At 37.6% G+C, this 13,880-nt stretch overlaps 1 protein-coding gene across 4 annotated transcripts in view; it reads right to left on the bottom strand.

Annotated features, from left to right (window-relative positions):
- ASPM (assembly factor for spindle microtubules) overlaps positions 1-13,880 on the bottom strand; it is a 67,328-nt gene that overhangs the window by 15,865 nt on the left and 37,583 nt on the right. For 3 of the 4 annotated variants that reach the window (XM_033850178.2, XM_033850345.2, XM_033850184.2), the window contains 2 exons: positions 13,348-13,542; positions 634-5,343 (listed from right to left, as the gene is read on the bottom strand). In XM_033850178.2, coding sequence (XP_033706069.1) covers positions 634-5,343; positions 13,348-13,542 — 4,905 coding nt within the window. The remainder of the gene's footprint in view (positions 1-633; positions 5,344-13,347; positions 13,543-13,880) is intronic. The other variant, XM_033850391.2, reaches the window with a different exon arrangement.

The following is a 13,880-nucleotide window of genomic DNA, read 5'->3' as shown; positions in this document are numbered from 1 at the left end:
CAGCAACATACATTTCTCGTTCTGTATTATCATGAAGAAATTTCCATACACTGAGGTTATGGGCAAGTCATTCTGGCTAATACAGGATTTAATTTGAACTTTATGTTAACTAGAACAGCCTCTTTTGTGGCCTATTAAACATATACTGTGTATCTGCTTTAACCATTAAAGAAAAGAATGCATTTAAAAATCAAAATGGATTAACTGTGGTTCAGGCATCCACAGTGGAGCCGGGTGGCCATTGTGGATGTGGTTTCAGACATGCTCCTACATCACTGAGAACGTGAACTGTATCAGACTCAAGGACACCACCAGCTGTTCTCAAAAACAATATCTGCTCACAGCTGCCAGCTGCAACCTGATGGTCTCAAGGTCTCTGCTTTTAACTGTGCAACCATAGTTGCAACAAGCTTAGGGTGTCACACTCAGAACAATCCCAGTTCTGTGCCGTCTTCGGTGAATTATTTTTGGTATCCTTTGCCCAACCTCAAAAATGTTCCATTTTGGAAGGTAAATGAAAAGGCCACGTAAACTAAGTATTAATCTTTACAACCTGCTTAAGCTCATTTTATAAATTCTAAGAAATACTGGTCAAAGAAAGAATGAAAGCTTTATATTTCAATATATAAATACCTGGATTTTTATGGTGCTATCTTTAATTTTCTGAAACTTCCGTTTCTGTATAAATCCTTCCATTCTAGCCTGAATAACGATAACACTGCTTCTTATTTGTAAATAAACTTCTCTTTGATGTTTTGCAGACAAAAAGGCTCTGTGGTGATTTTGTAAAACGACTGCTGCTTCTCCATACAATAAAAACTGTTTTCTGGTTTGCCTTTTCCTGAAATACCGCTGTAAAGTGATAGCTGCCCTTTTCTGCTGAATGAATCTTCTTCGATACACAGCCATCTGAAGGAAGGACTGAATTCGCACAGCAGCACGCTTGTGCTTTTCCAATCTTCTTGTGACCATTTTACGAAAAGCTTTTTGAATTGTTACTGCAGCCTTTCTTTCAGAATGATACTCTGCTTCCTGTAAGGGACCAACCAGAGAAGCTTTACACCGCCTTTGAACCGTAAGTGCTGGGCTTTGGCCAGCTTCATACTGAGTTTCAGTTCTGTGACAGCAGAATGCAGTTTGGGCAGCAGGGACTGCCATTTCTTCTTCGGGCATGTTTTTAAATTTCTGTCTAAGTTTCATGCCGCTAAGCGCAGCCTGAATAGGTCTTACAGATTTGTGAATGGCTAAAAATTTTTTTCTTTCCATTTTTACTCTGGCGTATGACCTGTAATAATTCTGTATAACAACAATTGCCATTCTCTTTGCCTGATAATCCACTCTGGCCCTGTACATTCGGTAGAATGACTGAATTCGGGTGGCAGCCAGGTGCATGAGTTGGATACCCCTTCGTGCCTTAAAGCCTCTGTAGTAAGACTGTATACAAATGACTGCCTGGGTTTGCACTGCAACTAGTGTTCTGTACCTTCTTTGAACAAAATCTACCTTTGCTCTAAAGTGGAGATGGTGCCTCCTTGTTTTAAAGGCTCTAAAATGCTTCTGAAGAGTAATGGCAGCCTGATGCTGCTTTTCCTGAATCTCTCTCCTTATAATCATATCCTGAAAGTCTGCTTGGACACAGGGTGCTGCTTTCTTGAGTGCATTGTGTTGAAGAGCTTTCTTTTTATTGGCTCTATATCTTTCTTGTATTACTTTTGTAGCCCACTGAAGCTTTTGGTAGAAAAAATACTGCCTGTACATTCTGTATGTGCTTTGTATTATGACAGCAGCTCTGTGCTTTTCCCTTAAAAGCTGTCTTGCTTTCATCCCCTTATAGGCAGCCTGAATGACCACTGCAGAATGCCTTTGTTGGACATAATGCTCTCTTTGCAATTTTGCAGCTCTGTATGCTCGGTAATGTTGCTGAATGAGAATCGAGGCGTGTTTCCAGGTCTGAAAGGTAAGGTGTGTTCTGTGCATTCTGAAAGTTGCCTGGATGAGGGCTGCGGCCCTGTGCATCTCCTGTAACTTCTTCTTTGCCACCAGCCTTCGGTAAGATGGCTGGATTGTAATGACTGCCTTCTGTAACTCCAAGAATTGGTGCAAGTGATGTTTGGCACAAATGGTGGCTCGATATTTCCTCTGAACAAAAATAGCTGCTTTCTTGAGGGAAAGGAACCTTTTCCTCATCACTAAAGATCTAAACCTGCTCTGAATCAGGGTTGCAGAGGCATGCATCCTTTTCAATTGTCTTCTGGTTTGCATACCCCTGAATGCAGCCTGGAGGACCACAGCAGAGTGTCTTTGCTGGAGGTAGAGCTGCCTCTGCAGCAGTTTGGCCCTGCTTGCCCGGTATTGCTGCTGGATGACCCGCGAGGCGTGCCTCCAGGCCTGGTATCTCACACGTGCACGGTGCCTTCTGAAAGCCGCCTGGAGAACGGTAGCAGCCCGGTGCATCTCTTGCACCTTCTTCCTCACCACCCACCCTCTGTACCAGGACTGGATTTTGAGGGCTGCCTTTTGTAACCGTAGTAACTGTTGTAAGCGATGCTTTGCGCAAACATTTGCACGATATTTTCTCTGAATCCACACAGCGGTATTCCTGAGAGACAGGAATCTCCTTCTCATCATCAGAGTCCTAAATCTCCTCTGAATCATAGCCGCGGCTGAGTGCATGACTTTTAAGTGTCTTCTAGCTTCCATCCCCCTAAAAGCAGCCTGAATGCAGATTACGGAATGTCTCAGTTTGTTATACCTTTGTAATTGTATGTTCCTTTCCCTCACTGCCCGGTACTTTTGCTGCACCATTCTTGTCACCTTCTTCAACTTATTAAAATAAGCTTGTTGTCTGTGTCTTCTGTAGTGGGACTGGATGAGTGTTGCTGCGGTCTGCATCCTTCTCAGGGTCTGTCTAACTCGTCCTCCTCTGAAACTGGCCTGGAGAATGGTAACAGCTTTCAAAGTTGTCAGGTACTTTGCACGTTGAGTTCTACCCTGATGATATGCTCTGTACCTTACCTGAATTATGACGGCTGCTGTTCTCATTTGATGATATCGCCTCCTTGATTGCTGCATTTTAAACACGGCTTTAATAAGAGTGGCTGCTGCGTGCAGGTGCTGAGTCTGTCTTCTTACTGTAACACCTCTATAAACAGCTTGGATTTTCACAGCCGCCTTCTTTAACGTAAGATATTCCTTACGCTGACGGTCTGCAATTTTAATATCTCGATACCACCTCTGAATTATAACAGCTGACGCTCTGTAGGTGGCGTACTTCTTTTTGGTTTGGTAAGCTCTGTAACTAGATTGTATAGCGGCTGCCGCCTTGTGGTGCTCCTTTATTTTTTTCCTCACTCTCATACCTCGGTAAGCTGACTGTAGGATTACTACTGCTGCTTTGGTTTTCAAATACAAATGATGCTGTTTTCTCCCAGTACTGTAAGCCCGATAGTACATTTGAATCAGACAAGCCGCTTTTTTCATGATTTTCCACTTCTTTCGCTGCACGTACATTCGGTAGCACGACTGTATGAGGACAGCACATTTGTGTTGCTTCTGAACCTGTCTTCTCGCTGCTCTGCCCCTCCACGTGGACTGGAGCATCACTGCTGCAAGGCGGAGCGCAGTGTACTCCATCCGTTGCCTCCTCCCTGCAGCCCGCGCTCTCAGATGTTGCTGGATGACGGATGCTGCCGTTTTTACCAACCCGAACTCTTTCTGGGCCTTGGCCATTCTGAAAGCAGACTGAATCTTCACTGCAGCTTGATGTTCCCTTCTGATCTGCTTCCGAACTTTCCAGCCACGGTAAGCGGACTGTAGAGAAATCACAGCTGCCCTTGTCTTTAAAAATTGTGTCCTTATGTCAGAAGCAGTCTTGTGTGTCCTGTACCATCTCTGAATCTTGAGAGTAGACTGAAGCACAGATCGATATTTCATCCTCTTACTGTAGCCTCTAAAAGCAGTTTGAATTTTAAGAGCAGCTGTAGATTGTTGTTTGATTAGCTGGCGTACCTTATAACCTCTGTAAGTGGCCTGCAAGCAGATAACTGCTCTTTTGACTTGCAAGAAGTTCTTCCTCTGATTGACCTGCGCTTTGTATGCACGATAGTAACTCTGAATGACAACAGTTGCTTTATAGATTTTCAGGTAGTACAGGCGCATCTTTCTCATCCTGAAATGAGACTGTAGTGAAACAGCAGCTTTTCTCTGCAACCTCACTTGCTTTCGAACCAGGTACCCTCTGACAAAAGCTTGTAGTTTGATGCAAGATGCCCGCATGCGTTCTTCTCTCTTTAGTGCAGCTGCTCTTAAATGTAAATATTGTTTACGAGTTTGCTTCATCTTGACGATGGATTGTAACTTCACTGCAGCATTTTTTAGCCTCAGAAATTTTTTTTTGGAAACATAAGCCCTGTAATATGATTGAATCCTTATAACAGATGTGAGGATGTGAATAAACTTTTTCCTGGCCTGCATCCCTCTAAATGCAGACTGCAGAACAATGACAGCAGATCGTGTCTTCTGGTAAGAAGCTAGAACTTTCTTGGCTGAAATGTAAGCTCGAAAATGAATCTGAATTACAAGGGCAGCTTTCTTCATCTTCTTATATTTCTGTAGTTGTTGATGCTTCCTTATGTGTGCCTGCAATCTGATAATATTTTTCTTAAGGTTTAGAAATCGAAGTCTGTCCTGTCTCATTCTCCAGTATGACTGAAAGACACAAGCAGCGGTGATCTGTTTGCGTAAATTACGAGCTTTCATTCCCCTGAAAGCGGCCTGTAGTCGGATGGCTGCAGCCCGTTTCTGCAAATAGCTGGTGCGCTCAACCTTTCCTTTCAGATATGCTTTGTAGTACTTCTGGAGAGAGAGGATAGACTCTTTTTTCCTTTTATATAACTTTTGGGCTTGAAAGCACCGAAATCTTGTCTGAATGATGACAACACAAGATCTAATATGAATGTATTTCCGTAATTCTCTCTGCATCCTGTACCAGGATTGTATGACCATGGCAGCTTTCTCTTCTTTAACCTGTTTCCTGACACACCGTTCTCTAAAAGCTCTTTGCAGTGTTATTGCAGCTTCTGTTTGTAGCTGCATTTTACGTTGCCTCCATCTTCTGAACGCAGACTGGATTATAAGGGCTGATGATCTTAGCATTTCATATCTCTGTTGATCCTGCTTTCTTCTTAAACAAGCACGCCAATGCCTCTGAATTGTAACTGCAGCCCAAAGGTATCGTTTGTAAGAAGCAACAGCAATGATCATTCTTATCCTAGATTGCAGGATGATTGAATAATATTTCAGCTTCAGAAACTGTTTTCTAGTGGAATATCTTCTCCAATATCTCTGAAAAAGGTAAGAAAGGACACAAAGTAAAATAGACACATCTTTCTATACTTAACACCCTTGAAAGTATTAACGTTTCTAACATTTTGCTTAAAAACAAAGACATTAATTTTAAAAGCAATATATTTTTAAAGAAGATACTTATCTCTTTTGTTTATAGTTTAGTTTCTGTGTTGATACAACTGTAGCCAATCCAAACTAATGATATTTATATGGCATTTGTATTCAGGAGACATAAGAAATATAAACAAGTTTATGCTGTATTAGAATAATATATTAGAAGATTTAAAATGAAACTATAGTAATATTCTGCTATCTATTGATTCTAAGTAATTTCCTATGAATGTATCTCTGGATCTTATATTTTCCCCTTTTATCAAGGTTGCTAAGCTATCTTATAATGATTGAAAACTGTTTATAGGAGGGACCCTGTGTTACAGGCCTGGTAACATCAACACAGGATTTTGAGAAATATCACTGAGTCACAGCACTCTCTGAGTCAGTATTTTCATTAAGAATAAAATTTAGGAATTCTAGATACATGGTTAAAAAGTAGGATTCTGGAAAGACTTGAGAAGTAATAAAGCTTTTTCCTCTTGCTTCCTTCCCAACCACCCCACATTCCCTAACTCCTTAGTTATCCCAGCAACATGCGAGCTACAAAGTCTCAAGCGGATCCTGGCTACTGGTTATCAAGCTCTGGACGTTCTTCTAGCAATAAGACCATTCCTTTGTCCAAAACACTCCAAATATTGCTGAGATGTGGCAGGGACTAATGGAAGGATTAAAAGTCTCAGAAAAAAAACCATCAAAGATACAACTAAGAACCAAATGGGAATATTAGAACTGAAAACACAATAACCAAGACAACAGCAACAAAAAACCTCACTGGCATGGCTCAGTAGCAGAATGGAGATGACAGAAGAATCAATGAACTTGGAGATCAATACAAATTCTCTAGGCTGAACAAGAAAGAAAAAAAATGACTGGGGAAAAAAAGAGAAAGAAATGTCTCAACAAACTAAGAGTAGAGGGGAACCTCCTCAGTATAATAAGAACATTTACACAAACCTACAGCTATCATCAGATTTAACGGTGAGAAACTAAATGCTTTCCCTCTTAGACCAGGAATAATACAAGGACGTATCCTCTCACCAAGCCTATTTAGCATCTACTAGAGGTCCTGCCTAATGCAATAAGAAAAGGACATAAAAGCTATGCAGACAGAGAAGAAATAAACCTTTTTTTTGTTCATAGATGACATGATCATTTATGTAGAAAATTCAAAGAAATGACAAAAAAACCTCCTGGAATAAGCAATTATAGCAAATTTGTAGAATATGGAAACATTAACATTATTAGCAAAAAAAAAAAGAAATACTTAAGAATATATCTAACAAAATATGCACAAGATCTGTCAGAGCTACAAAACTGTGCTGAAAGATAACACAGAATATCTAAATAAATAGAGATATATCATATTCATAGATAGGAAGGCTGGATTTTGTTAAGATGCCAGTTCTTCCCACCTGGATCTATCAATTCAATGTCGTCTCAATCAAAATCTCATCCAGTTACTTTGTGAACACTGGCAGACTGCTTCTAAAGTACATAAGGTGACGCAAAATACCCAGAATAGCAAATACAATAGTGAGGAAAAACAAAGTTGGAGGACTAACATCATACAACTTCAAAAGTTATTATAAAGCCACAGTAACTGAGACAGTGTGATACTGGCAAAATAATAGAAAAATAGATCAATGGAACAGAATAAGGAGCCCAGAAATAGACCCATGCAACATAGTCAACTGATGTTTGATAAACAAACAACACAACTGAATGGATAAAAGATAGTTTTGTCGGGCTTCCCTGGTGGTGCAGTGGTTGAGATTCTGCCTGCCAGTGCAGGGGACACGGGTTCGTGCCCCGGTCCGGGAGGATCCCACATGCCGCGGAGCGGCTGGGCCCGTGAGCCATGGCCGCTGAGCCTGCACGTCCGGAGCCTGTGCTCCGCAATGGGAGAGGCCACAGCAGTGAGAGGCCCACGTACTGTAAAAAAAAAAAAAAAAAAAAGATAGTTTTGTCAACAAGTGGTACTGGAAGAAGTAGACATCCATATGAAAGAAAAGTGAGTCAAGCACTAACTCTTAACCTTTCACAAAAATTAACTCAAATAGATCATAGATCTGAATGTAAAATGCAAAACTATAGAACTTCTGAGAGATAACAATAGAATATCTAAGTAACTTTGGGTTTGGCAATGGCTTTTTAGATATAATGTCAAAAGTATAATCCATGAAAGAAAAAAAATTGATGTCAGAGTTTATTAAAATCAAAAAAAAAAAGTCTGCCCTGTGAAAGACTGTTAACAGAACAAAAAGATAAGCCATAAACTAGGAGGAAATATTTATAAAATATAAATCTGATAAAGGGTTTGTATCCAGTTATACAGAGAACCGTTAAAACTCAACAATAAAGAATTCAAAAATGGGCAATAAGAATTTTAAAATGGGGAAAATATCTGAATGCTTCACCAAAGAAGATATACAGATTGTAAATGGCATATGAAAAGATGCTTAACATCAAATGCACTAGGGAATTGCAAATTGAAACAGCAATGTGATGCCTATACACATCTATTTTTAATGGTAAAGTCTAAAACAGTGACAACACCAAATGCTGGCCAGGAAGTGGAGCAACAGGAACTCTCACTCATTGCTGGTGGGAATGCAAAATGGTACAGCCACTTTGGAAGACAGTTTGGCAGTTTCTCACAAACCTAAATATAGTTTTGTCATATGATCAAGCAATCCCATTCCTAGGTACCTACCCAAAGAAGTTGAAAACCAAGTCCACAGAAAAACCTGCACACAGGTGTTTATAGCACCTTTATTCATAATGGCCCCAAATTAGAAGCAACCAATACGTCCTTCAATAGGTGAAAGGATAAAAACGACTGTGGTACATCAATATGATAGAATGTTATTCAGCAATAAAAAGAAGCAAACTATCAAGGCAGGAAAAGACATAAAAGAAACTTAAATGCATATTGTGAAGTGAGAGAACCTATCTGAAAAGGCTACATATTGATGAGTTCAAATTATAGGACATCCTGGAAAAAGCAAAAGTATAGAGACAGTAAAAAGATCAATGGCTGCCCAGGATTTTGCAGAGGGATAAGAGATGAATACGTAAAGCAGAAAGGATTTTTAGGGCAGGATTTTTGTCAAAGCACAACTATACCACATAAAGAGTGAAACCTATGGAAACTAAGGACTTTAGTTAATTAAAATGTTCATAAATTGCAAAAAGTGTACTATAAAAAAAGAAAGCAAAGCTACAGAAATGAAAAGTATCTGCATTAACAGGATATTATTCTCATGTACTCTTTAAAATATTTATTATGATTGAAAGCAAAACTTATAACATTACCTGATGTGATTTTATTTGTATGTAGGTTTAACAAATAAGACCGCTAAAACATAAAAGTGGGAGGAGCAAAGGGACCTAGATAGTGGTAAGTTTTCTACATTCCATTTAAAGGGATAAAATATTGATTCTAAGTAGATTAAAAGTTTTGTATACTGAAATGCCTATAGCAACCAAAAAAAGGCAAAAAACCAACCAACCAACCAAACAAACAAACCCCAAATAACCAAACCCCTGTACAAGGGGATAAAATAATAACTAAAAAGAAAAATGATAAACTAAAATGTAACACTAAAATGTATTCAAATAATTGAAAAGACAGGAAAGGGGAAAGAGAAGAATGAAAGAAAGTGAACATTCAGAAAACGAAACAATAAAATGATAGACCCAAATCCAAGCATATTGATAAATATCTGAAATATAAATCGTATAAATCATCAATTAAAAGATAGAGATTTTCAAAACATAAAAACTATATGTCAAGACTTTAAGCCATATATAATGATGTAAGCAAATAGTAAGTAAAAGAAAGGAAAAAAATATACCCTGCGAATGATAATCAAGTGAAAGCTGGAGTGGTTATAGTAAGAGCATGCAAGGTTGACTTCAGAGCAAAGAAAATTTTGAAGGATAAAAAAGGAACATTACACAATGATAAAAAATGATTTAAAAAAATTCAACTCACCAATGATAAAAAATGATGATAAAAAACAAAACTCAACTCACCAAGAGGACATAAAAATTCCAAATGTGTATGCACCTAACAAAACATCTTCAAAATACAGGTAGATAAAACCAAAGGGAGAAAGATATATCCACAATTATAGTTAGAGACTTAAATACTGCTCTCTTGGTATAAGACTAAATAAACAGAACACCAGTCAGGATATAAAAGAACTGTTAAATATCATCACCCAAGTAGATCTAATTGACATTTATAGAACACTCCACCCAACAACAGAATACACATTCTTTTCAAGTACACAGAACATTCACCAAGATCAAAGACCAGCAAACTCTGTCTGTAAAAGGCCTATTAAGAGAAAATAGTTGCAAATCACTGACAAACAACTTGTACCCAGAATATAGAAAAAGTCTCAAAACTCAATAAGATAAGCTCTCAATTATAAAAATGGGCAAAAGATTTCAAGAGACACTTCATAAAGAAGATAATCGAAAGGCAATTAAGCATTTGAAGACATATACATAGCCATTAGGAAAATAGAAACTAAAACCAAGACACCACTACACATCCATCAGAACGACTGAAAAACATGGAAATCCGTGTTGCTAAGGATATGGAGCAATTAGCATCCTTACACTTTGGGGGTGGGCAGCAAAGTGGGTTAAGCCACTCTAGATACAGTTTGGTGATATCTTATGGAGCTAAACATACACTTACCAAATGACCCAGCAATCTCATTCCCAGCTGTTTACCCTAATGGAATGAAATCACCTAAAACTGGAAACAATGCAAATACCTCTCAACAGATTAATGTATAATCAAATTGTGGTACATCCATACAATGGAATACTATTCAGCAATGAAGGAGAATAAACCACTGATACATGCAACAACTTGGATGAGACTCAAAGGCATCCTGCAGAGAGGGAAAAAAACCAGTCTCAAAACTTACCTACCGCATGGCTCCCTTATGCGACATTCTCAAAAAGGCAAAACTATGGGAATAGAGAGCAGAGCTTGGGTGCCTGGGGCTGGGTGAGGAGGGAGAAAGAACCGCAAAGAAATAGAATGCAACAGCTCTTCTGGGAGATGGAACTGTTCTGTATCCTGATTGAGGTGATGATTTCACAACTGTGTTTAAACACATGTGTATGTGTGTTTAAATCTGTGGAACCACACACCAAAAAAAGAAAAGCACATTTTACTGAGGGTTAATTTAAAAATTTTAATTTTAATCAACGTAAAGTTAAAATTTATTAAATTTAAATTTAAAAAAATTTATAATATACCTAGGAACAAATGAAGATATTTAAGACCTCTTGCATCAGATCATAAAACCATTTCAGGAGACTTTTAAAGAAGGCCTAAATAAATAGGAAATAAATACCACGTTTAGTAGCTAAAGATATCAATTCTAACTAAACTGACCTATTCAATTAAATCTCAATCAAATTCCAATATTTTTTAAACTTCAGATTCAAAACGTGTGAAAATGCAGAGGACTTTAGAATAGCCAAAAACTTCTTAAAGAAAACAAAGAAAGTTTTATCTACCAGACATCCAGATTTCTTGTAAAACTAGAGTACATGGCTCACTGGTAGACAAAAAGAACAATGAAATAGAAAAAACTCTAGAAACAGAACCACACATATAAGAATATTTTATGTATGCTAAAGATAGCACAGCAGGGCTTCCCTGGTGGGGCAGTGGTTAAGAATCCGCCTGCCAATGCAGGGGACACAGGTTCGAGTCCTGGTCCGGGAAGATCCCACATGCCGCGGAGCAACTAAGCCTGTGAGCCACAACTACTGAGCCCACGCGCCTAGAGCCTGTGCTCCACAACAAGAGAAGCCAACGCAATGAGAAGCCTGCGCACCACAACAAAGAGTAGCCCCCGATCACTGCAACAAGAGAAAGCTCGCACGCAGCAACGAAGACCCAACACAGCCAAAAATAAAAAAAAAAAAAAAACTAATTAAAGATAGCACAGCAATGAGGCAAGTGTGGTCATTTCAGTAAATTGTAACTGAAACAATGGCTATCCATATATACAAAAAGAAAAATGGTCCCTAACACAAATCATATGCAAAAATTAATTTCAAGAGAGATCTAAATGTGAAAGACAACACATTAAAGGATTCAGAATATAATACAGGAGAATATCTTCAAGGCCTTAGGTTGAAAAAACACTCCTTAAATGGTTCAAAAAAAAAAACAAAACCCACTAACCATAAAAGAAAATTAAGATCTTTCACTGAAGACATAAAACTATAAACCACGGTCTGGGAGAAGACATTTAAAACCCACATATCCAACAAAGGTCTGATAACCAGAATAGATAAAGATCTCTTACAAATCCACAAGAAAGCAAACAATCAAAATAAGAAACGGAAAAAAAGATCCTTGAAGAAACACTTCATGAAAGAAGACTTTCAATATGAAAATGTGTTCAATGTCATTCATTATCAAGGGAATGCAAATTAAATCTATTCTAAGATACCACCACACAACGACCAGAATGGTGACCAGGATGGCTAAAATTAAAGAGATAACTTCCAAGTATTATAAACAGCTGGTGGTGCTATAACCACCTTAGAAAAGTCCTTGGCAGTATGTACTAAAACTGAAATATATATACTCTAAGACAAACAGTTGTACTCGTAGGTATATGCCAAACAGAGTGAATATATTTCACACCAAAAGGCACGTTCATAAAAGCTTTAGTCATAACAACTCAAAACCAGAAAGCCAGATGTCCATCAACAACAGAACAGACAAATAAATTGCAGGATATTATAAAATGAAAGTTAAATCACAGTTACACTCAACAACACTGATAAATCTCCACAAATTTCATGTTCAATAAAAGAATTCACACTGTCTGAACCCCTCTATGTAAAATTCAAAAAACAGGCAAGACAATATTAGAGCATTTAAGAAAGATGTATAGGAAAAAGGCATGATTAGCATACATTAGAATAATGGTTACCTTCGGCTGGGCTGGGGGATTAACTGATTGAGAAATGCCTTCTGAGAGGCTAGCAATATTCTATTTCTTGACCTAGGGTGTGGTTACGTAAGTACTCACTTAGTGAAAAACCATTAGGCTCTACATTTGTGTTTTGTGCAATTTTTTATGTGTAATATTCCACATTAAAAAAAAGGTTCAGAGAAAGAGAATTTATTAAATCAGAATCTCTCACTTTCAGTAGTAGTAGCCAGAAACAAATCTCCAAGTTTATAAAATAGATAAAATTCAATGGCATTTACATAGGGTAAATTTAAATAGTACACCTCTCTGATGTTATTAAAATAGAATGTAATATCAAAGACTAACATTTGGATGTAAGGAATATGTCCATTAAGTAAAGTAGATAAGTTAATTTTTTTTTTTTTTACTCAGTAGAAAAATTACATAGGCATTCTATAAACTGATGATAAGTAGTATTTCCAGCACTTGCCAACTAAGTGGGTTGGAGAGGAAGATGTACACTGTTATCCCCAAAGAAAAATTTCCAGGACTCATAGTAAAGATGCAAAAGAGAGTGTGGCTGGGTTTATGGATATACAAGGTAGAAGGATACAGTGTGCCAGCATGACCCACAGTGGAAGATTGCAAACTTCTAATGTAAAGCAAAGAAGACAGCACGGGGTACAGAATTAGACTGTTCCCTCCTTCAGAGCAAAGGAGGTGTTTCGATTTGTTTGACCTTTATGCTGAACACAGCCAAGAGTTTTAAATGTAGCAGGGAGGTATCAAATATTTGTTAAGCTTAAGTACTACATAAAATATAGAAGCCTAAAATATAATAATTTAAAACTTTATCATATTTTACTTTCTTAAAAATGTCATTAAACCCTTTTAAATTCAAAAATTCAGAATACTATACCTGAATAACAGATGCTGATTTATTTTGAACTTTTTCTAGTTTTTCCTTTTTTAACATTAATAATTTTCTCTTCGCTAAGAGTCTTCGCCAATATTTCTGAATGACCAATGCTGCGTTGACCTCCTTTTTGAATTGTCGTTTAGTTAGAAAATTGATTACAGCTGACTGAATAATTCTTGCAGCTTTGTCTCTCTTCTAGAAAAAAAAAAAAAGCACTTACTCACTTAAGACCCTAAACCATTATTTGTAAGAAAATCACCTGTTAAATATTAATCAAATCGATCCTGGAAATAAAATGTCCCCCAGACTTATTGTAAAATATGCTCATCACTTCTGGGCATGTTGAAATAGCTGATATATTGTTGAACATATTGAATAGACGTGCAGATATATTTATATGATAAAACAAAGATTCCTAGGAAATATCATCCTAAAATAATGATCACAGACATGTTTGATTTATCACAGATCATCGGTAGTCAATATAAAGTCAATTTAAATGTGGTATGTGTCTCATTATGGTGCAGTGAATT

Source organism: Tursiops truncatus, chromosome 1 (assembly GCF_011762595.2).
Source record: "Tursiops truncatus isolate mTurTru1 chromosome 1, mTurTru1.mat.Y, whole genome shotgun sequence".
In the NCBI taxonomy this organism is placed as follows: domain Eukaryota; kingdom Metazoa; phylum Chordata; class Mammalia; order Artiodactyla; family Delphinidae; genus Tursiops; species Tursiops truncatus.
The sequence above is the reverse complement of the archived record's forward strand: the minus strand, read 5'-3'. Positions and strand labels throughout refer to the sequence as shown.